Below are 24,721 nucleotides of genomic sequence, written 5' to 3'. Positions count from 1 at the left end.
CCTCCCCGCCCAGCCGAGAGCTGCGGGGCGTGCGGGGAAGGGTGTGTTCGGCCGCGCCTTCCCCGCCTCCTCGACCGGACCGGGCACACACGCACCTCCCGCAGGCCCCTCTCCCCGCTGCCGCTCTGGCGGACCACCCCCGCGGTATTTATCCACGCGGGCAGCGCCGCCTCGCAGCCCACGAGCCCAGACGTGGCATTCCCCGTCCCGGAGGCCGCGTCTGCCCGGAGTACAAAAGGCAGCACCTCGCAGCCTCGCCGGCATCTTGGACTAGCCCCGGTGTCCTTGTCGATGTGGGTAGACCGTGCACTTGGGCTGGGGAAGGGGTCTTATGCTTGCGAGGTCCTGGTTGGGGTGAGGCCCTGTAAGGCCCCGGACACCTTCCGAGGCCTCGAGCTTAGGGAGCATGGAGAAGCGGTGGAGAAGACCAAAAAAGTTTTGGCATTTTGAGAATGGAAGGAAAAACGGCGAAGCCAGCGTTTGTTTTGATGGTTGGCACCTTACCGTGTGCCGGGTGCAGCCCAGGTGTCTTCCCACAGGGTTTTCTTCGAGTAGCCCGTGGTGATAAGCAAAGTTATCTTCATTTGCAAGGGAGGAAACTGAGGCTTGAAGTTACGATGTGACCGGTTGGTTCAGGATGCTTCCTACCGACTGGCCTCTGCCTGCACTGTGCCTGGTGTTTCTCCACTACCCTCAAGTTAGGCTAGGGTTACAGGCATGGCCACGTTAAATGTACCCACAGCTTAATTCCTCTTTCCCTACGTTTGCACTGGATGACAACTGACGACTTCTTTATAACTGGAAGTCTGTAGTGTCACTCCTCCACTGCCAGTCCTCATTCTCCCAACTCCAGAGGGGAGATGGCAAGGTTTTCATTGTATATTTGAAGACGAAACTGGGGTTCCCGGAGGCCGAGTGCTTTTCTGGTGGTCCCACACAAGTGTCAGAGCTCACCTGAACTCTTGCAGAGTTTACTGCTCATTTTGTTACTGTCACAACCGCCTTTTATTTGTATGTGGTTATTGGAGACAGACTTGACCTTGCAGTAATCCAGCTCCCACTCCTTCCCCCAACACTTGCCTGTATTTTTTTCCACAGTTCTGCTTAGGCCCTTTTATTCGTGCATGCCTCGAGGCATGTGGTGGTTAAGAGTTTTGGAGGGTTTCTACACTAATACTGCCGCTTTCTAGTTGAGTGACCTTAAGGAATTGACTTAGCCTCTCAGAGTCAGTGCCCTTATCTATACAGGGGATAGTTGTACCTACATTTTAGAGCTGTTCCGAGGATTAAATGGGATTAGAAACCCTTAGCACCTTGCCTGGCATATAGTAGGTGCTCCATTGTAACAGTGCCAGGCATGTAGTGGTTGTTTAATATTTGTTGATTCAATTAAATCAGAGAGTTGTCCAGTTAGACCTGGGCCTGAATCTTCATTTTCCCTTTGGTAGTGTGGGACTGTGGATATATCAACTCTTAGTTGGTTTCCTTACCTGTAAAAAGAATTTTTAGGATTAGAGATTGTGTATAAAGTAGCTGGCGTATATTAGGCATTCAATAAATGGCAGTTATTGTAAAGAGGTAAGATCCCTTTAGATTCTAATAACCTAAAAAAATTCCTTGAAATTAAAGCTACCTTTTAAAAAGTTTTTGCTTTTTAAATTTCATGTTAAACTTTATTGTTGTGGCATACTTGAACTGTGCGACAGAATTTGGAGTGTTCTTAAAATTAATCTTTATCAGTATTAAATATTTTTGCATAATCTTAGTAAGATTTTGTACTATTAGGGGAAACTTTTGGTTAAGGCAAATATATTAAAACTAGGGCAACTGAGAGATTTTTTATTTTTTTTTAAAGCATGAAACATTTTTGTGTGGTTAAAAATGTCAGGCATGGTTGGAGACAGCAGTGTACAAATAGAAGTATCAGAGACTGTACTTTTAAAAAACTTTATGTTCTAGATAGCTTTAAACATGTACAAAAGAGAGTGATATACTGAACCTTCTCCTACCCATCAGCCAGTGTTAACAGTGATCAGTCTTGTTGATCTATATACACCTATACCCTCTCCACCAAATTATTTTGAAGCAAGTTTCAGACATCATATTTCATCAGTAATTTTTTTGCTATTACTAAACTTTTAACTCTAGTAGTAAGTACAGGGTTTTAGTGTTTTGCCCTTTTAAGTACTTTCATTCTGTGAACAGAGGTGCAGTATTGGAGTACTTCTTATTCATAGCATACCATCATAATTAACTGGAAAATTTTGTCTTTTTCTTGACACAGTAAGGGATCTAGTTCCTAATACAAGTATGACGTTAAATATCTTGTCCAAAGTGAGTTTTTTTAAGTGGATGTTACAAATGGGTGGGTTATTTTCAGAGATTGCATTACTGTTGAGGAAAGGAAATTGACCACTCTCACTGGTTAGGTTAGATTATTAGATTAACTGCCCAAGTTTTGGGTCCACTTGTCTGACAGATCAAGTAGCATTCCATGTTAGAGGGCTTGTAAACAAATCAGACTGCTTCTGTTCTTAAGTTTCATGAAGGCAAGGAACAATGATTTTTGTGATCATTACTATATTGTCCAAGCCTAGTCCCAAGGCTTTGTGCTTAGTAGATGATCAACAAATATTTCTGTATTGGAATCACAAAAGCAGTCTATCTTGGCTCTGGTATTTAAACAAAATGTCTTGCATGTAAAACACACACACACACACACACACACACACACACACACACAAAACAGGCTTAACTAATTTTAACAATGCAGATCAGAATATAAATCACCTGGAATATTTTGTGGGTTGTTTTTGGCCTGTGTTGTCTTGAATAAGTTATGTAAAAATTATACGGTAACATGTTCTAAGGAGTAGAATAAAATAGCTATATAGCAGTTGTGAAAGGATTAGTCAGACATAGTGCATAAGTTAACACGGTAAAAAAAAGCCAAGCTATTTAAAAAAAAAAAAAAAACAAAATGGGAAAATTACTGTCGATTATTGGAGGGAGTGGTTTTTGTCTGGTTTTTGAGGATGATCATATGATTGACTTCATATGATGTTCCCCATATTGTAAATGTGGAAATAATGTTGAAAGTGTTGTGAAAGGGAAGTTTTTTGGTTCTGTTTAGTCTTTAATTTATTTTGTATTAGAATTATATATTAAAATGTCTTAAATATTTCATAGTTTTTTATTGTCTCTACTTTGAATACTTTAGAACATTACTAGTGAATATAGTACATGCTCGTACTGTTAGTCCAGGCATATATAAAGTTAATAATTTCTATCCTTTTTCTGCTCTAAATCCAAGTATTCATTTTTCACAATTTGGTGTGTATCCTTCCATATTACCTGTATACAGGATTGAGAGAGAGAGAGAGAGAGTGTGTGTATGTGTGTATGTGTGTATGCTATTGCATAAAATTCTGCCAACTTTTTTTCACTTAAAATCATGGATATGTTTTCAGGTTAATAATACGTATATATATATATAAATGGTTTTTAAACTAAATGCATATTATTTCATAATACAGATGTACTCTATTTAATCATTTCCCTGTTGATAGGAGTATAGATTGTCTCCAGGTTTTGTTTTTTGGGTTTTTGGTTTTTGGTTTTTGGTGGTGTTTTTTTTTTCTGTAAAAATGCTGCATTAAATGCCCTTGGACCTATAACCTTATGGACTGAAGATTTTGTATCTGTAGGCTACTTCTTGGTCAAAGGGGGATTTGGATTATCTTTAAGATTTTAAAATATATTGATTACTTCCCCCAAAATGTGGTAATTCATACTTCCATAAGCTGAGTGTATGAAAAGTACCTAACCTTCCCATCTACCAGCATATTTCAAATCCAGTCATTTATATGTCTGTATAACCTTATTTGGAGAGATGTTTGATTAACTGTATGGAGACCATGCAATTTTATTTGGGGGGGCAACAATGATTAGTTTTAGTATGCACTTAGTAACCATTTAGATAGATCTCTGTGTATTGGCCTGGAAATAGATCAATGATTTTGTTAGGTGAAAAACACTCTGCATAGTTTTATGCAGTAGCATACCCCATTTTTAAATATATTCCTTACTTTAATGGTGATATGTTTTTCTTGTTCAAGAGATGATGTTAATCTAGGGAAATCTTTTGTTAAAGCAGTATTAAGCATAGTTAATATTTAAAAGGGGCCAAACAACAATCATCAGTGCTTAATGTGCACTTATTAATCCTTTCTCTTGACAGCCAGGAAGCTCAGAGCTAAATTTTAGATGAGCTGATAGTGAAACTATGACCCTAAATATTTATTGTAATTATCCTCCATTTTTCTTTTGAGTTTTTGATTTTATTTTATCAGTCTACATAGCTACCTTAGAGAAAATCATGTTCTTTGGAATCGGGCCTGAATTCAGATTCCAGCTCTGCCATTTTACTAACTTTGTAGCAGTAGCCAAATCAGTGAATTTCTCCAAACCTCAATTTTTTCAGTTTTTACATAAACCTAATAATGATAATGACTCTGCAGAGTTGTGAGAATTAAGTAAGAATTATATTAAGACAAAGTAGGGAAACATAGTCCTGATCATCCCATGGTTTACTCCCAGCGAATGTTAATTTCAGAAACTTTTTTGTAAGTAGATATAATTTGAATTAGTGTTATCATTTATCCATATCTACAAATCCTGGTTACAATGCATCCTCTGAATATAATTTTTTTAGTACTACTTAGAGTATTAAATTAGAACCAAGTGAGTGAACTGAAAAAGATAGGTCTTCCTAAGTATCACAGAAGGGTTTCATGGTGCATCTCATAACTATGGAGGAGGTGGGATGGTGTAGTGGTTAGAGGGGGTTCTCTGCAGTCAAAACAGTCTCAGGTTCAGTATAGACTTGACCACTTAGCTTTGTGACCTGGGCATGTTACTTACCTATTGAGTCTTGATCTATAAAATGAGGATTATAGATGTTTTATAAGAGTGTAGTAGTAAAGATTAATTGAGATTGAATGTAAAGCGTTTAAAACATTGCCTGGCACATATTAAGTGCCTAATAAATGGTAATGTAACAGTTAAATTTGTTATTAGTTTAGAAGTTATTCACCTGTATTTAATGATGCTTGTTGTCTCAGTATAGTACTTTTTTTTTTTTTTTTTTTAATGTTTATTTTAGAGAGTGCAAGCAGGGGAGGAGCAGAGAGAGAGCTGGACAGAGGATCCAAAGCAGGCTCTGTTCTGAAAGCAGACAGCCTGATGCTGGGCTTGAACTCACAAACCATGAGATCACGACCTGAGCTGAAGTTGGGACACCTAACTGACTAAACCACTCAGATGCCCCTGAACGTAGTACTACTCTTAAGGAAATCAAAGGCATTGAATGAGAGCTTATCTTCATATGAACTTTATTCACATGCTTTTGTAACACATGGAAAGAAGTGCATTTAATCACATCAGTAGCTGTGTACAAGTTACAGAGTATTTTAAGGTTTTTTAATTAGTGGAGATTATAGTGTTGAATGAACTCATGTTCTCAGTGTTTGAACTGGACCACCAGTTTTTGACTTTTGAGTAAAGCAAAAGAATCCTTAAGTAATAAGAAAAAAACTTGTTTCCCCTTCCAAAGTTACTTTAAAAAGTACATTCTTCACCTTAACAGTGGTATGTCTCATTCCATGTGCAAGAAATGATGTTGAAAAATACTTTTTAAAAATCATATTAAGTATGGCTAATATTTAAAAGGAGACCACTTGAATATAATTCTACTATAAATACATAATTTTGAGTGAATGTTATGCATAACATTATGTTTAAACCTAGGTAGTATCTTAGCTTATAATAAGAAAGGGAGGATCTGTTATGTTAGTGACTACAGTTGTAGATATTTTCTGCCTTCATTGTCTACTGAAATTACTAAGTTTGAGTAGCTTTCCTTTTTTAACTCTGCTTTTTGGGTCATTTTTAAGAAAGTTGAACCAGAAAATTGTGTGGTGGGGTAAAGACAGGGCACTGGTATTCACTGTGAAATAGTGGTCATTCTCTTTTATTTGGGAATAGTGTGTGCTAATTAATGCTTGATATTTTGTAAAAATGTTTTGAAAATTGGTCATTGTATAGATAATTAATGAATGCTTGTGTGATAACTAGCACGCACACAAATTAATACAACTGGAATTGGTTTATAATTTCCTGATTAGACTTTAGAACATTTCAAGAAGATATTAGGATTGTTAGAGGCCTTGGTTTCAACATAATATAATGGAAGGCAGCAAAGTATATATAGCTACAAGTTTCAGTAAGAAGAGGGAAGGGAAATAGGAAAATCAGAAAGGTAAGAACATGAAAGACAGTAATTTCAAGGTGACTAAATGATTACTTTTCCCCAAGTTTGAATGGGAAAAGAGGAGCTTAAAAAGGAAGTTAGAAGTTAATTACAGGGTTCTGGGAAGAATACAGGTGAAGAAGTTAATAACCTTTAAATATCATTTTTATTGTGAAAGAATATTTTCTTCCTTGTGTTTGGGATCTGGTGAATAATCCACACCAATTTTAGCCTCAGGACCAACCAAGTTCATTCTTAAAAGTTTTGAGTCCCCATTGTCTGGAAAAAGGGAAACAAATTATTATGTTCAGAATCAGTTAATCTAACTAGAAAAACTCCCTTCCTGTACGAACTGGTTAAGGGAGTTTTCAGTGATGTTGAAGACTGATTATAAAAATGTTACAACACATCAAGCTGGAATGGGTAGCAGGGCATCCACTTTTGTTAAAATAATCCTTCCAGCTCATTGAGAAGACTCTACTGTGTCCTGATTGTCTGATACTTTACTGTAATGAACTTTTTTCTCTTCCCTGATAGCAGTTATATACTTATTTTAAATATTTTTTCTACATGTTAAATTTTATTATATAGTAATTTTGTTAGTTTTAGTAATTGAACTTCTACAAATGTCTTATATAATGTGACAATTGACCATGGCAGTAAAGTCAGATTAAAAAATACTGGAAATTAAAATTTTAGAAATGGGGTCAAATATTTATAAGTGTGTGTATGTATAATTTTTTATCTTTTCCTTAAGCTGAAAACTGGTTTGAGAATAAATGTTACAGGAAATCATTACCAGTATTAGAATTTACTTCTTGTTTCTAACACCTAGCACTGTGTCTGACACATTCAAGGCATTCATTTGAATAAATTGGAGAGGTTTTTCTTAAAGTTATTAAAGTAGAAAGAAATTAGAATTATTTAGGTTAAGTCTATCTGAAGGTAAAGAATAGGCTGTGATCTTTAGAAATATTTTCTAATACAGGGGCGCCTGGGTGGCTCAGTCAGTTAAGCGCCCGCCTTGTTAGGTCATGATCTCACGGTTCGTGGGTTCAAGCCCCGCATCGGGCTGTGTGCTGACAGCTCAGAGCCTGGAGCCTGTTTCAGATTCTGTGTCTCCCTCTCTCTCTGCCCCTCCCCCACTTGCATTCTGTCTCTCTTTGTCTCACAAAAATAAATAAATGTTAAAAAAAAATATATTTTCTAATACATAAACTTGCCAATTTTTATAAACGTAAGTGGTATTTTATGCCATTATTTCAGCTTCTAGAGTAGTATGTAGTAGGCATTTGAGACATAATCTTCAAATTCTGTATTAGGTTGAGCCATATAAAACTGCAAAATAAATGACTTTTTAAAAAATACAAGAACAACAGTTTCATGTGGTTTTATCTAATCCTGGCAGTAATTTGGTTTGGAAATCATATGATTGGTCTTTCTTTGGAAGCTATGCTAACCATGATTTAAAGTAGAGTTTTAAAAAGGGTTATTTTATGTTTATAAGTTAGTGGTTACTTTCTATAACATTCTGTTGTGAAATCAGAGTCCTGAACAAGTTGGACATCAGTAATTCATTTGATCATTTGACGAGTGGGGACTTCAAAGAGGAGGGAGGACTGTTCCTAAAAAATAAGGATTTTGTAAAGTTTATTTATTTTGAGAGAGAGAGAGGAAGCATTAGCAGGGGAGGGGCAGAAAGAGAGGGAGAATCCCAAGCAGGCTTCCTGAAGTGGGGCTCTCAGGACTGTGAGATGCGACCTGAACCGAAATCAAGAGTCAGATGCTTAATGGACTGAGCCAACCAGGCGCCCCTACAGTGATATTTAACTTAAGTTTATAAAGATTTCCTTGTTTGAAATTTTGTTATTGGATGTTTCCTACAGTGAGATACTGGAATTGTTCTGATATAATGGTTTCTTAATATTTCTATGGATAGTATGTGAGAATGTTAATATTCGTCCAAGAGAATTTATGCATTTGGTCAATTTGAGAAATGTATGCATGCATACATTTTGTTTATAATCATATGCTGTATTTTATATATCTTTAAAGGCTAGCAGCGGTCAACTGGGTAACTTGTGTATACTTGCCTTCTGCAGTAACACACTTTTCTTTGTTTTTAGTGCCACCATGGCAACTGCACCATACAACTACTCTTACATCTTTAAATATATTATTATCGGTAAGTTTACTTAACTTATACTCTTTTTTTTTTTTTTTTTTTTTTAATTTTTTTTTTTCAACGTTTATTTATTTTTGGGACAGAGAGAGACAGAGCATGAACGGGGAGGGGCAGAGAGAGAGGGAGACACAGAATCGGAAACAGGCTCCAGGCTCTGAGCCATCAGCCCAGAGCCCGACGCGGGGCTCGAACTCACAGACCGCGAGATCGTGACCTGGCTGAAGTCGGACGCTTAACCGACTGCGCCACCCAGGCGTCCCCTACTTAACTTATACTCTTGTTCTGCAAAGAAAGTCAATGTATAAAATATTTATATACTAAAACTTAAGATACCACTCCAGAAGAAGTGTATGATTTTTTTCACTGCAAAATTCAAGCTCCTTTAATAACATTTATTTTTGCAGTAATATACTTTTTGCATTGTGGCCATGGATACTTCTATAGTACAGTGGTGGGTACCTTTTGAACTGATGTTGATTGTTCTTGAGGACTGCCTGAAAGCTGTTAATCCTGGAAATGGGACAGATTTGCTAGGAGTACTGATAACTTTCCAAAAATATCATGAAAGCCCTTGGAGCCCCCTGGATTCCAAAAAGTGATAGAGAACACTGATTCAGAGTAATTGTGTAATATATATAATATGATATTGGTAGTTTTTCCATTAAGTTTCAAGATATTGCTCAAATTAAAACACAATGCTATTTACCCAAGTATAGTTGTAAGAGCTCAGTTGAAAGTACATATACTTTATATATTAGACGATTGTACTGATTGTCACATGTTGATCATGTGTGATTGTATTGTAACACTTTTCTTCGCCAAAGGTTAAATTGCTATTTTACAGTTGGAGATGGCATCTGTTCTGTTGTGGTTTTCATGTAGTGTACATGCTTTTCTTTTGTGGAATTCTATAAGAAATACAAGGAATATGAGAAAATACGAGATCTAGTCCATCAGACTTCTAGAATTTTTTATTTCTGCTAGTTATATGCTGCCCTGTTTACTCCCAGAAGTCTTTTGCTTTAATGCATGGATTAAGGGAAAAAAACAATACAAAACTTTGAAACAGCTCAAAGTAGAAAATGTTCTTACAATAGTTTCTCTGTTAGAAAGCACTTCCTATCTGATGGTTATTAACTAACATAATTTATAACTTCAGTTCTATCATACTGAAGGTTAGGAATCATCAGTCTGTACATCACATTGAAAAGTGACCTGTATGATCTTTCAGACTCATTATATATTAGGGAAATAAAACTTCAAATGTCCCAGAAATTTGTGATGTGATATGGTAGGGGATATAACAATCATTGTATATAATTATAAGAGTATAAAACTGAGTATGTAATTGCCACTTGAAATTTTTCTTTGAAACAGGGGACATGGGAGTAGGAAAATCTTGCTTACTTCATCAATTTACAGAAAAAAAATGTAAGTTCAATATATAAGGTAAAACATTAATACATGCTTTATTGTCACTTTCCTACTTTTCAAAAAGTGCCATTTTCACTATATGCATTTAAATACAACATTTCTTTAGAGAGTGAATTTAAATAGGTGTATATATAGTGAAATACACCTGCATGTACAGAGTGTTGATTTTTATATACCATATATAATTTGAGTTTCTTGTTTAGTTTGTTTTGATGGTAGGAAATTTTTTAAAATGTATATTACAGTGTCAGATTTAAATAATCTTTTCTGTGACTTCACCATTTTAGAAATTATTAGAAATTTGCTGCATATATCATTTGTCAACTAAATAATAGATTGGAGATATTTAAATAAAATTCTTTCTGTATCCAGGACTGGTTTATTAATATTTGAAGTACAATTCTGTCTTGGGTGGTAGAGGAAGAGACCATCTTATTTTATGTAACTGATAGGCTGAATGTAGTTGAAATTGTTTCCATATAGTTGAAATTATTTTTATGGCTTGTTTTGTTTTGTTTTGTTTTTGCTTAATGTAACATTTTGTGAAAGCTCCAGCAGTCTGTGTGTACTTGTACCGCAGAGTAGTGGGTTTAGGTTTTCAGTGGCCTAATTATAAGGAAAGGACTAATAAGCTTGTCCTACTGGATTAGACATATATAACCTGCCAATATATGATTGTAAGTATATGTTAAATGTGTTTTTCTTTGAGATATCGATAGTATTTTCCAGGATAAAAATTTGACCAACAACTCCTAGAGTCTTAAAACCATTGATTGGTTTGTTATATGTAATGATTATCAGAAGTCTAAATAGTATAATGTTGATATTATGAAGAACTTATTAAAATCTTTATTTTTAATTTGCAGATTCTTTTAGTCCAGGGGTTAGCAAACAGTAGCCTGTGGGCAAAATCCAGTCACTGCCTGTTTTTGTAAATAAGGTTTTATTTCCACAACCATGCTCATTCTACTTACTGTCTCTGGCTGCTTTTTGTGCTTCTGCAGCAGAGTTGAGTAGTTGTGACAGACCTTTTGGCCTACAAAACTTAAGTATTTATTATTTGGTCCTTTTTTTTTTAAAAAAAAAAAGTTTATTTATTAGAGAGAGAGAGAGAGAGAGAGATGGTGCAAGTGGAGGAGGGGCAGAGAGAGAATCCCAAGCAGGCTCCACACTGCCAGCACAGAGCCCAGTACTGGGCTCAAACCCACGAAGCCCTGAGATGATGACCTGAGCCGAAACCAGGAGTTGAACACTTAACCGACTCAGCCACCCAGGTCCCCCTATTTGGTTCTTTATAGAAGTTTGCTCACCTCTGTTTTAGTCCAGTCAGATTTCTTTGACCTCTGGGTTTTTGTTAATTTTTTTTCAGCGCTAGCTTGAGTCCATTCATAGCCTACAAGCCTTAATAAGTCATTTGATTATCCAGTGGATTTTTTTCTGCTGGTCTTAATCTGAAGCTTTCTGGAAGTTGGAATATTATATTCTATTTCTTTTCCTCTCTAACAGTTATGGCTGATTGTCCTCACACAATTGGTGTTGAATTTGGTACAAGAATAATTGAAGTTAGTGGCCAAAAAATCAAACTGCAGATTTGGGATACAGCAGGACAGGAGAGGTTTAGGGCTGTTACACGGAGCTACTACAGAGGAGCTGCGGGAGCGCTTATGGTGTATGATATCACTAGGTAAGAGATTCATAGTTTTTCAAACTTCGTACTTGAAAAAAGAAGTCTACTTTAGGCAGCGTGGTCTCCTTTTTTATCGATGTAGGCATTCTTTAGTTTGTGCTTGTGTGCCTATACATGAGCTTATTTGGGCTTTATGGTTTCTTCTCTAAATTGTTGTATAAGACTTGATGTATGTAACATGTTGATTTCCTTTTCTGAAAGTGGATATGACTGAAGAAAAACTTTAGGAGATGCTGGTGGAGCTAATAGAAGAATACTATTCTGAAAAGCAGCATCTGTTCAATTATTTGAGGTGAAATAATATTTTATACCAAACTTTGTTCTTTTCACTTCAGTAGAAAGCAAGCGAGTCTTGAGTTACTCTGTTCAGTCTCTAGTGTTAAACACACTTTTTCAAAGTAAGGTCAGGGAAGAAATTAAGTAGTTTTGCTAATCCAACATGGTAGGTTATAAAAAGTTCTTATGCTTGCATCTGAAGGTGTTTGAGGTATTTAATTGTTCGTTCACTTAAATTCTTTTTTGCTCTAAAATTCTTTTTTGAAATGGTTTGCAATACCACATGCAGCAAGATTAAGTTTATTTCAGCTTGGCTTTCTGGAAACTGAAAGCACTTGATACAACATAACAAAGCTGGACCCTATTTGGGTTGAGAAAAACATGGAAAATTGGGCTACTTCATTAAACTGTGCTAAGCTAGCAAATGAACTGGATCACCTTTCATATTAACGCAGAGTGCCAGTTTATTATTATTTTTTTTTAAGTTTATTTGTTTATTTAAAGAGTGTGTGAACAGGGGAGGGAGAGAGAGAATCCCAAGCAGGCTCTGCACTGTCAGCTCCGAGCCCAGTGCCGGGCTCAGTCTCATGAACCGGGAGACCACGACCTGAGCCAAAACCAAGAGTCGGACGCTTAACCAACTGAGCCCCCAGGCGCCCCACAGAGTGCCAGTTTAAAGCATTGTGACTCTTGTCTTATTTTTTTGAGAGGAGGTAGGGATGGGTGAGTGGGGCCAAATGATAATTAGACTTTCAAGCATATTTCCTTTTGAGAAATGCTTTGTATGTTTGCTCTTGAAGAGTCACAATACAGCGCACATTAACATGTTAGCACCCTGAGAAGTTCTGCAGAAAAATTCTTTAACTTAATTTAGTTTGGTGTTTCCTAAGCTTATTTTATTGAGGAACACACTGGGAAATGTGGACTTAGAATGAAGATAGCGGCTGATTATAATTACAGTGCTTGAAGTTCATTGAGTTCTAGAGTTGGGTGATCTCAGGGCAAAAGGAGTGAAATAGCCTTAATGCTTTTCTTTATAGCCAGGAACTGGTAACATGATAAGTAAATAGTTTTGTGGGAAGAATATTAAAGAACCTGGCCATCTCTACAAGACACCCTTATGAGGGGTGCATTCCCGAAGACTTTGCATAATTAAAAACTCTATTCATTATTAATCAATTTAAATGTGCTGATATGTGCTTAGAGTTATCAATCTGTAATGTAGTTGGTTTTATTTTGTGTGTGCTTGTGTTTTTCCCCCTTGAGCTTTACTGATAATATAGTTGACACATAACATTGTGTAAGTTTAAGATCTACAAAGTGATGATTTGATACATGTTTGCTTTTAAGCATAGTAACTACTTTTGGTAGAATATGTGTCTGTTCAAGTCATCAAAAGTACTTTGGCTGGAAACTGCCCAAATGCCCATCAACTAAGGAAGAGATAGACAAATGGGTATATTCATGCAATGGAGCATAATTCAACCATTAAAAGAAAAGAAACTCCCATATATGCCATAAGGTGGATGAGTCTGGAAAACATTTTGCTAAGTGAAAGCAGTCAGACATAAAAGGCCACATGTATGATTCCATTTATATGAAAGATCCAGAATAGGCCAATTCATAGAGACAGAAAGTAGATTGCCAGGGACAGAGAGTGAATGCTGATGGGTACGGAGTTTCTTTTGGGAGTGATAAAAATGTTGTAGGATTAGATACTGGTGATTGTTGCACAACTTTGGAATATATACTAAAAACTGATACATTGTATACTTTAAAAGGATGAGCTTTATGGTATGTTCATATCCCAATAAAAGTATTATTGAAAAAAAGTACTTCAGGCTTTACACCCGTGTTTTTCATATGCTACATTTCATAGTAGCGTTAATCCTTGACATTTTGCAAACTTGAAAGTTCCTGCTTTAGTAATATTTTTTATTCTTGGCATTAACTATAATTGTTACATGATACTTTTCTAAATTGATAACATAGCTTATCATGGCAATTTTTTTGGCTATATCAGTTGTTTGATATGTCATTTAACATCCATGCCAAAGTTAGGGATATAGTTGCACTTTTTTTTTTTTTTTTTAGCACTATTACCACTAATTAATGAATATTCTGATGCTGCTGTATTTATAGATTTGAAATTGTGAATTTAAGTTAATAAAATAATTACTAAAACTAAAGTTTACGTGATCTGTATACTTAAAAAGGATGTGTAGATTTCTGTTTACCAAAGTAATGGCAGTTTGTAATTCACTGTTGCTGCCAGCTTTGACATTTTAAAATTTACTAAAATCAGTATAAATACTTTTGTATTTGTGCTATTTGAGTTTTTGTGCACAAAGTAGGATAAATTTATGTGTAAAAGCAAAGTATGTCAATGCTGCAAATACTGAAGAGTAAAGTGATATGGCTTGTGCTTTTTAAAAATATTTGACCATTAGAAAATTATAAAACATCAGGAAAATGTTACTTTTGTTTATTTGATTTTATTTTATTTTTTTTTTTTTTTTACAGTTAGGTGGTGATTTGTGTGTAACATGATTTAGCACAGTAAAAAGAGAATCTTAGGACTCCTTTTCAGTGTCCACTGGGAAAGGATTAAGTGTTTGGAATATTCCAACTTTATATAGGTACTGACAGCTGGAGATGATGGAATATATTCACAAGGCTAAATTTGAAACACTTTGAGGACAGTGTGTGTGCAAAGGGTTCAAGGCCTGGCTCTGAAATCATTTGGATCTTTGTGGGGCTTCTGTTTACTTACCTGTTAAATGAGTAGGATGGATTAAAGTTCTGTGAATGTATTTAAATCAGAAACCCCTTTTTAAAAAAAGTCTTTTCTAATATTTATTTTTGAGAGAGAGAGAGACAGAGTGTGAGGGAGGGGCAGAGAGAGAGGGAGACAGAATCTGAAGCAGCCTCCAGGCTCTGAGCTGTTGGCACAGAGCCTGACGCGGGGCTCGAACCCACAAACCGTGAGAACATGACCTGAGCTGAAGTTGGACACTTAGCCGACTGAGCCACCCAGGTGCCCCCAATCCGAAACATTTTTAACCTTCAAAATTTTATTTGATCCTTTCGGTAGAGTCTGAGAAATATTAATACTATACTGTATTTAATATTGTATATTATTTAAATTTGCTTGCTCTCTTCAGGCCTGTTTGGCTAGGGCAAATGAGCCTATGAGTTTCTAAACTAATGCTTGGAGAAAGTGGAGAAATAAGGCAGTCTGGATCCCAAAATGATTTTGCTGCTGGGTAAATAAGAGTACAGAGTTAGAATAAATTTGCTCTGATATCTAGGGACTTCAATTTCCAGTCAGATGTATTAAGTGCCTTTTTAAGGCCACGTTTGTTTTAAAATTTTCTTAATGTTTTTATTAATTTTTGAGAGACAGAGAGAGAGCACAAGCAGGGGAGGGGCAGAGAGAGAGGGAGACACAGAATCCGAAGCAGGCTCCAGGCTCTGAGTTGACAGCACAGAGCCTGATGACACAGGGCTTGAACTTAACAAACTGTGAGATCACGACCTGAGCCGAAGTCAGATGCTTAACCGACTGAGCCATCCAGGCACCCCTAAAGCCAGTTTTTATGCTGTCGTATTCAACTTTCTCTTTAAGGAAAGGTGAATTTTGTATCTGTCTATAGTGTGACTGTCTTGGTTTCTAATTTGAAAAAGACACATGCAAACATGTTTGCCACTGAACATACACCATTTGTGAGACATTTTGGTGCTATGTCTCCATTTTGTGGTCGAAAATCTGGATGATTTAAAAATAATCTTAGTTTTTACTTCAGATTGTAAATTCTGGGTTCAGAATTGTTTTCATTAATTTTCTGTGTTGTTCCTTGCTTGCCTATTGGTGTGCTTTATGAATGTACTTTTAAATGCAAGCAGTTTACTCCTGAAATGTAATTAGAAAGTTGTTGGATTATTGTTTATTTATTTGAAAATAATAGGTTTAGGCTAGATTTTTGGAAAATATGTGTTTACATTCAACAGATTTTGATAAAAGTGAATATTTTAAATATTTATTGAAGTTTGTTTTTAAAAAATTGAAATGGCAATTGTATGTGGTAGTCATACACGTAAACTTTAATTTTTGCAGAAGAAGTACATATAACCACTTAAGCAGCTGGTTGACAGATGCAAGGAATCTCACCAATCCAAATACTGTAAGTTGAATAACCTTTGTTCTACAGAAAATTTGAGAACTACACTAACCCTGAAAGGAAAGTTATTTGTTAATAGGATTTTTGTATTTGAGTACTAAGAATGAGAGAATATTTTATTTTTAAATTAATTAAAGAGAAGTTAACCTTTTTTTTTCAGTAGTAATTACTCTAGGTTTTGTATTTATACTTGGTTTTTGTTCATGTTTGTGGTTAAAAAAAAAAAATGTTATGAATGGAGTGGTGACCTCCTGTGAGGTGGAGACTATGAAATCTGAAACAATCACTTTGAAAGGGATGTGCATTTGTTTCATAAAATCTTACCATTAGAAGAAACTGGGAAAAATATAAAGGGTCTCTATTTTTTCTTTTTTTTTGTCCCCAAGATTTTATTTAAATTCAAATTAGTTGACTTATAGTATAGTATTGATTTCAGGTGTAGAATTCAATGGATCGTCACTTACATACAACACCCAGTGCTCTTAACAAGTGCCTTAGTGCCCATCACCCATCTAGCCCATCTCCATCCACCTCCCTCCATCAACCCTCAGTTTGTTCTCTATAGTTAAGAGCCTCTTAAGTATTTGCCTCTCTCTCTGGTTTTACCTTAATTTTTTTTCCCTTCCGCTATGTTCCTCTGTTACATTTCATCTTCTTTGTTTCTGGATCTCTATTATTTCTTAACAACTGCTTATGAATCTACAATTATCTCAGTAAAATTTCAATTAAAGATAAAAGAGTTCTACATGCTTTAAAAAATTAGTTTTTTAATTAAAAAAATTTTTTTACCAAAAAAATCTCAACTATACTTAAATATTAAAAAGTAAATTCAAAAAGTAAGCATTATTGTGCTATATTTTCAAACTGCAAATTAAAAAAACTTTTTTTGAAAGAGAACATGAGCTGGGGAGGGGCCGAGGGAAAAGGAGAGAGAATCTTAACCACTGGGTGTGGAGTCTGACTCGGTCTCAATCTCATGACCCTGGGATCATGACCTGAGCTGAAATCAAGAGTCAGATGCTTATCTGACTGAGTCACCCAGGCACTGTAAAAAAATTTTTTTCTTTTTAAAATGAAAATAAAAATTAGCTTCTTAGCCAGAGTGAGAAGATGCTGAGATTTTAAAGGCCAACTACCAGGCTAGACTCTGTAGTAGCCAAAGATAAAGGTGCATCTTGGCCCACGGAATGTTATGGTCTAGTAAGGAGATAGCTGTGCGTATGTGTTTAACTGTGCTGAAAAGCAGAGTGAAATAGGAGTTGGAGCAACTGGTGTGTGTGTTACTGGAAGTGCTCCAGATAAGCAGTGCTGTCTGGAGAATCCAGCTTTACAGAGAAAGTGATGTTTGAACTGGGACTGTAGAGGTGAATAAGGCTTCCAGGAACAGGTGAGGAAAGGCCGTGAGCTGTGACTGACTCTGAGCTTCTTCAGAATAAGGCCTGTGTCTTACTTGGCTTTGTTATCAGTGGTAAGATTGGCTTTTTTTTTTTTTTTTAATCAAGGAACAGCAAGCAATTGGTGGAACTGAAAGTTAATGTCATTTGCCTTTTATGTCAAGGACTGTGCCTGGAATTTTCATATCAATTATCATTTTAAACCCACTGTAGGTATACATACAAAGCTATAGATAAATGTTCATAACAGCTTTATTTACAATAATGGGAAACAACCTAGATGGCCATCAGTAGGTGAGTGGTTAATCCATCTGGTGTATTCATACTACAGAATACTCCTCAGTGAAACAAAGGAATGAACTATTGATGCATATAGCAATTTAGATGGCTCTCAAGGACATTATGCTGAGTGAAAAAAGTCAATTTAAAAAATTACATTTTGAATGACTCCATTTATAAAACACTCTCAAAAAGACAGAATTGTTGCCAGGAGTTAACAGATGGGGGTGAAGGCTATGAGTGGTGTGGGATGACTATAAAAAGGGCAGCACAGAGAATTTCCTTTGTAGTGATGGAACAGTTCTGTATCCTGATAGTGGTGACACAGATCTGTACCTGCAATAAAATTGCATAGAACTGTGCACACACATGAGAGTGTACAGATGGTGAAATTGAGTGCACCAGTGTCACTTCCCTGGTTTTGAAAGTCTGTAAGATGCTACTGTTGAGGAAGCTTGGTGAAGGGTCTTTAGAATCTCTACTTTTGTAAGCTTCCTATAGTTATTTCAAGAAAAATGTTAAAAAGAAAAAAAAAAAACCTCATTGTAGAGGGTTCTTAGAGGAGTATAATGACAAGTTAGGCATGTCTTTCCTGTCTTATTTATGCCTCTTTAAATTTTACCACATCTTCAGAAGAAAGTGTTAATGGAGGAAAAACTTTGCTCTACCTTTCAAGATTCTTCTGGTTGGTCTAAGAAATAAATTGACAGAGTTGTTAAAAGTTTCTGGAGGTTGAGTCGGTACCCTCTCCCTGGTACTGAGAGGGAAATACCCTTACAAATGGAGATTTTTCTAAGTGTAAATGTCTCTTAAGGTAAAGGGTAACTTTGCGTTTTCAGAGCTTTACCTCTGTCTGGTGTTTCTTAAAAATAAACTAGCTTAAGATAATTAATATTCCAAAGAGGCCTATCTTGAGGTGGCAAATTTGCTCCCCTACAAAAGAAAATCTCTTAAGGTCCAGCTCAAATGTTACATTTTCTATAAAGTTGCCTTCAATTTCTGTATGGAGTTCCATACCTTCCCATCTTGTCTGGTATATTTTGTATCTCTGTCTTGTTAGCATGCTACTTTCATGTCTCCTTTCAGGATGATAGGTAAAGCACGGCTTGGAACTTCTTAAGGAATTGGGAGAGGAGGCAGCGTTTCCATTCAGCTAGCATTTAAAATAATTTCTTGAATTATCTTTTATTTTTAAAAACAGCTTTACTGAGATAAAATTAGCATAATTACCCATTTAAGGTGTGCAGTTCAATTTTTTTTTTAAATATTAGAGAGCACACACACATGCATATGTAGGTACATGAGCTGGGGAGGGGCAGAGAGAGGACCCCAAGCAGGCCCTGCACTGTTAGTACAGAGCCTGACACAGGGCTCCATCTCCCAGACTCTGAGTGAGGTCATGACCTTAGCCAAAATCAAGAGTTGGATGCTTAACTGACTGAGCCACCCAGGCACCCTGGTGTGGTTTTTTTTTTTTGTTTGTTTTTAAGTTTATTTATTTTGAGAGAGAGAGGGAGAGAGAGAGAGAGAGAGCGCGCGCGCGCATGTGCAGGGGAGGGGCAGAGAGAGGGGAGAGAATCCCAAGCAGGCTCCATGGCTGTTAGTGCAGAGCCCGATGTGGGGCTTGAACTCATGAGCCATGAGATCCTGGCCTGAGCTGAAATCAAGAGTCAGAGGTTTAATCGACTGAGCCACCCAGGTGCCGCACCCTGGTTTTTTTTTTTGTTTTTTTTTTTAACTGAAATATAGTTGACATACAAAACATTTCTTGTTTTGAGTACTTGTCTTATGATGGCTCTGTATTAGGCCACCATGACTTTATCAGCCTTGTTTTTTTTTTTTTTTTAAGCTGATTTCCTTTTTTAAGTGTTCTTACCTTATTCTTTAAAAGACTGACTCCATATGAAAATCTTTCCCTCTTTAGTGGGCCCTTGTCCACACTGATTGAAAAATGCTCACATTTGTTACACTGCTTAAGTGTTCTTGCTCAAGGTTTACATTCAGATCACAGTGGTTCTTCAGTTCGTTAGACATCGTGTTTTAGAAACAGGAGAGCCAGGTGCTGCAGTGTCACATGAGAAAAAGTTAATGGTGGAAATCACTTTTGGTTGAAACCATCCATTCCTGTCTGCATCTGGATTACCACATCTGTTTGGAAGGGAAAGGAAGGGGGGATCACTCGTTAGTATGAAATAAGGTTATATATGGACAGAGACAGTTTATCCATAAATGCCTCCCCGCCCTCCCAAAGCACCATAACGATCAAAGCTCTGTTTCCAAGGCTGTAGACTTTTTTCTTAGAGCTTTTCAGAGCTGCCTTTAACTTTGGCCTGACTTCACCTGTATAAATGATTCCAAACTGAGTATAGATAAGTGTGTGTATTTTGCCTTGGATTTGAACTTGTCTGCATATGTGTCCCCCCACTCCCTCTTCCCACCACCACTGTTCCCCACAGAACACAGACATTTGTTATCATTTGCTACAAATGTAGTCCTGCCTAGGGCTAGCTAGTGTAAGGACAGTTTTTGAAGGTCACAGTTTGGGTTTTCTGCCTTGGTTCTAATATCTTCCTCCCCCTGACTCACTGAGTAAACGTTGACAAATTCCTTTGCCTTATTTGAGCATTGATTTCCTTACCTATAGCCTGAAGGAGTTGAACTAGTAGTTTAACTTTTTGAGGGTCCTACAAACTTTAGAAAATCTGATGAAAACCTTGAGCATTCTCTTCCAGGGAATGTACTTGTTGACAACATTCTGTGCTTAATTTCAACGCATTCGCAGATCCCTGGGAGCTTGTCCGTGACCCCTTTAGTAAGCTTACTCAGATAAGTCATAACCTTTGGCCTAGACCAGTTGTGCCTCATGGACTGTTTTGTTTTTGAATGGCTTGCACACCTGAAAAATCTACTCTTTGCCCTTTATAGACAGTTTGTCAGCCCGTGGCCTAGATAATTGCTGAGATCCCTGATAATAGTACTGACTTAATGATTTTTCATATGTGTCTGCTAGATGAGATTGCTGGTACTTGGGTGTCCTTTTTAGGCCCCTGTGTTTTTTCTGTCAAGGTTTTTGGATTTCAGAAATTTAATGGTTGATTTAAATGGTTGCTTTTATTTTAAGATGTCTTTCTTTTGGTCACAAATTAGGTAATAATTCTCATAGGAAATAAAGCAGATTTGGAGGCCCAGAGAGATGTAACATATGAAGAAGCCAAACAGTTTGCTGAAGAAAATGGTGGGTTTCTTTTAAGATTTTTAATGGTGGTTTTGGTTCACACGTAGAATTTCTAAGGAAGGGTGGGATTTTGATACTGCAGATTATGTGACTTTTTTTTTTTTTTTTTTTTTTTAATGGCAACTGCTTACATTTCCAGAGTGAGGAAATAAAATGTTTCTATTTGACATTCGTGTTTTCCATGTTGGGGGTAGTGCAGATATTTAATAACAAATATCAATATTCCCCGCCATCTCAAGCTAACATGTGTTGTTTCATAAAATACTATGATAGGAGTACTGATAGCTGATGGGAAGCTTTTATTCATGGGAAAGTTTTATTCAAGTGTTATTGAAGATAATCCCCTTTTGAGTTAATTTGAAATGTCTTAATCATAAGTCTGAATTTTATTTTTAGGCTTATTGTTCCTTGAAGCAAGTGCAAAAACGTACGTATGGCTAAAATTAATCATTTTCAGTTATGTTTAATTACATTCAAACTTCTCAAAGTAGAACCACACATATGGAAAATGGATTCTAATATATTTGCATGTAATAACGCTTATGGTGGGAAGAATAGTAAGCACACATCCCTTTGTTTCCTGTTTCACATTTAAAAGTAATATTTTTTGTTAACTTTGCCTAAAAGATTGTACCTTGATTATTCCCGTAGGTAATCCAGGTTAATAAATGAAGTTGTGTTAGCATTTCAAAAGCGTTTGACTTTCACAACTGAGGTTGAGTTTGGCATCTTAGACTCAAGCTTGGTTAATCTGTTCATTTAATACTGCTGATTAAAAAGCATGACCTAAGGAAACAATGTCTAAGAATAATTAGAAGCATAATTAATTTTCTGATTGTTACTCCGTGTCCATTATTGAACCCCAGGCCTCCCATCTTCATTTATTAAGTCAAACATCTCTTGCTGGTGAGAAGCTAGCCCCTTTGTTCAGTGCCATCTGTATTGTTAGTATTAAGAGAACTGAAGTGTGAACATAGCCGAGCATGAATATATCACCATCACATGATAAAAACAGTATAGTTGGTGCTTGGCTAATCAGACCATACAAATCCTGGAATCCTGTTCTGCATGTTTTGAGATGTTTGTGTTTGGAATGCCTTCTCACAGTTACAAAACTGGCTCTTCATTTTCATTATATATTAGTGTATAACATTTTAATGATTAGAACGTACCCTGTTACCCAGTTGGGGCTTGTAGAAACAGCTCTTGGTACCACGTTCACGTGCTTTTCCACAGAAATTATTTCCCCACATTGCTCTCCTTAGCTCAGTCTTTGGTAATCTCTTGTTAGATGACAGTGGCTAAGTTGAAGACATCATGGCAGTTGACTAAAGGTTAGCAAAAGTGCATCATGTCTAATCTTTCGTGGAGAGCTGTGATTCTTGAATAAAGTTGTCGATTGCCTCTCAGGGGAGAGAATGTAGAAGATGCTTTCCTTGAAGCTGCCAAGAAAATCTATCAGAACATTCAGGATGGAAGCCTGGATCTGAATGCTGCTGAGTCCGGTGTACAACACAAGCCTTCAGCCCCGCAGGGAGGCCGGCTAACCAGTGAACCCCAACCCCAGAGAGAAGGCTGCGGCTGCTAGTGACCTCTTTGCCGTAGCTCCCGTGTGACCTTTCACCTGTCTGTTGGAAGCAGTACTTTTTACTGCCTCATTGTCTTCTGTACATCTTACTGGGTTTAATTAAAAAAAAAAAAAAAAAAAAGGAAAAAACAACTCTGTTGTAAAAACAGTTTAACACAATACTAAACTGCTAAACAACTAGGTGTAATCAGGTTATCAAAGGCAAGTAGAGTAATAAATCTCTCCTGCATGGTAAATCTAGACTTTTTTTTCCCCCTTGATCGTCCTCGTGATAGGTATGTCACCAGTACATGATTTAAACTGAGCACTGATGCTGGACTTAAATGATTTTTATCCTTCCCTCTTTTTGGCAAGGCTTTGTCTTACTGTATGGTTTAATTTGATGATATCTTAAGCCTTTCTCCCCATCTTTAACTGTTCAAGTATGTCTGTTGTAACCAGTAAGTTTATTGCTGTGAAATGACTTCTGATGATAGAGAATGGGCTCTATAACTGCTTTTGTTTTGTTTTCGTTGGATAAATTTTCTGTCGTGTGGGTGGCATTTTTCTCGTGGAGGTTTGCTTCTGTCTTAGCCTTGCACAGGGAAATATCCACTTATCTTTTCTCGTGCTTAATTAATAGCTTTATCTTTTTTTTTTTACACCATTTTATCCTTTTCTCTTTAGCAGAAAGTAAATATGTATAAAATTTGAAGGAACCGAACTAACAATACATTCTGTGTATATTATTTTAATGAAGAAAATAAATTGATTACTGGCATTGGAACAGTATAAAATACCAGTTTGTACAGTATGACCTATATGTGACCATGTTACTCCCTTCCATTTCACACAAGGAAATAGACACAACTGCAGTTCACAGGTAATACTGGCTTCACCCTCTGGTGCTGGCAGTGTTTGGGGACACAATGCTGGAAGGAGCTCCTAGCACGAGAGGATTAACACTAGCAGATTCTGTTCCATCTTTGCACCGTGGCTTACCTGCTGATTTTCTTAACTGTTCTTGTGCAATCGACAATGTGCTAACCTGCTTTTCTCTTTGTAAACGTTTTGCATTACAGGCTGCATTTCTTGCCTTACTGTATAGAAAAAGAAAAAAGGCTGGGTTTATTATTGCACATTTTAAGCTTTTATACCTTTATCTTCTTGGAATGGTGAGATTGTGGACCGGACAGTCAGAACCGCAGGTCTGCTGTTAAGGGATTTTAAATTGTGCATTTTTAACACTACAGTGAGATAATTTAAGGTATCCCTTGTGTTCTTAGTATAAGGGGCTATTTTATGTCATGGGGGCATAAATTGTTTTGTAAAAGGGAAAGTGTTTCTAACGGTGTTTCAGTGTTTGCGCCAGTGTTTGCACCGATCCGATCCGAAGTAAGTTATTACTTTGCACTGGGTGGTTTGGCCACTGAAAGAATACTGTGTTGCAAGGGAAACGATCTCTTTGGACAACAAACTTCTGTTTCACCAGGTTCTTTACTTCTTTTGATTGATTTCTGATGGAGTTTATGGTTCAGACTGAGAATTGAGGTTATTTGAAGTAGGATAGGTAAACCTTAGTGTATTATCTAAAATCACTCAGCTCACCTGCTGTGTTTAAAATACACATTTTAAATCCCTCTTTACAGACACTAAAGTAAAAATAAAAAATATGACTTTCTGGGTTGTAAACATGTGGTAGTACTGGAGTATTGTATAGTCAATGTTAAATAAAAGCCAAAACTGGAATGTGCAGAAAATAGGATTGGGTTAATTTGTGGACTCATCTTTATTTTTGTCTTCGTTGAACTTTTTTAAAAACAAGATTCCTGGAGTAGATTGGTATATTCTGTTAAAGACCTAAAAGTGACCCATTTTGCTTACCCTGTTGCTTCACAAGGGACTTGCCCAGGGACCATGACCTGCTGGTGTGTGTATATATTTTCAAAAACAAAACCAACCAACCACCCATTGGGATATAAGGTAGCAATCACAAACTAAAGACTGTGGCTTGTTTAGGTGCAATACCCTGATTCCCAAAGTTAGTTACAGTGGGTCTTATTGTTTTTGTGACAGGATTTATTCAGACTGCTGTACTCTTCATTTGATGTAACAAAATGCTATTAATCTAAATATTTGTAAATAAAGTACCTGTATCTAGATTAAATTAAAA

General features: G+C 36.5%; 1 protein-coding gene across 1 annotated transcript in view; it reads left to right on the top strand.

The window, feature by feature from the left end:
* Positions 1-24,721, top strand: part of RAB14 (RAB14, member RAS oncogene family) — a 25,212-nt gene extending 491 nt beyond the window's left edge. The window contains exons 2-8 of the mRNA XM_030294354.2: positions 8,437-8,495; positions 9,873-9,926; positions 11,436-11,613; positions 16,010-16,076; positions 20,894-20,981; positions 21,378-21,408; positions 22,392-24,721. Of these exons, the coding sequence (XP_030150214.1) occupies positions 8,444-8,495; positions 9,873-9,926; positions 11,436-11,613; positions 16,010-16,076; positions 20,894-20,981; positions 21,378-21,408; positions 22,392-22,569 (648 nt within the window). The 5' untranslated portion in view covers positions 8,437-8,443 and the 3' untranslated portion in view covers positions 22,570-24,721. The remainder of the gene's footprint in view (positions 1-8,436; positions 8,496-9,872; positions 9,927-11,435; positions 11,614-16,009; positions 16,077-20,893; positions 20,982-21,377; positions 21,409-22,391) is intronic.

Source organism: Lynx canadensis, chromosome D4 (genome assembly GCF_007474595.2).
Source record: "Lynx canadensis isolate LIC74 chromosome D4, mLynCan4.pri.v2, whole genome shotgun sequence".
NCBI classification, from domain to species: Eukaryota; Metazoa; Chordata; class Mammalia; order Carnivora; family Felidae; genus Lynx; species Lynx canadensis.
The sequence above is the reverse complement of the archived record's forward strand: the minus strand, read 5'-3'. Positions and strand labels throughout refer to the sequence as shown.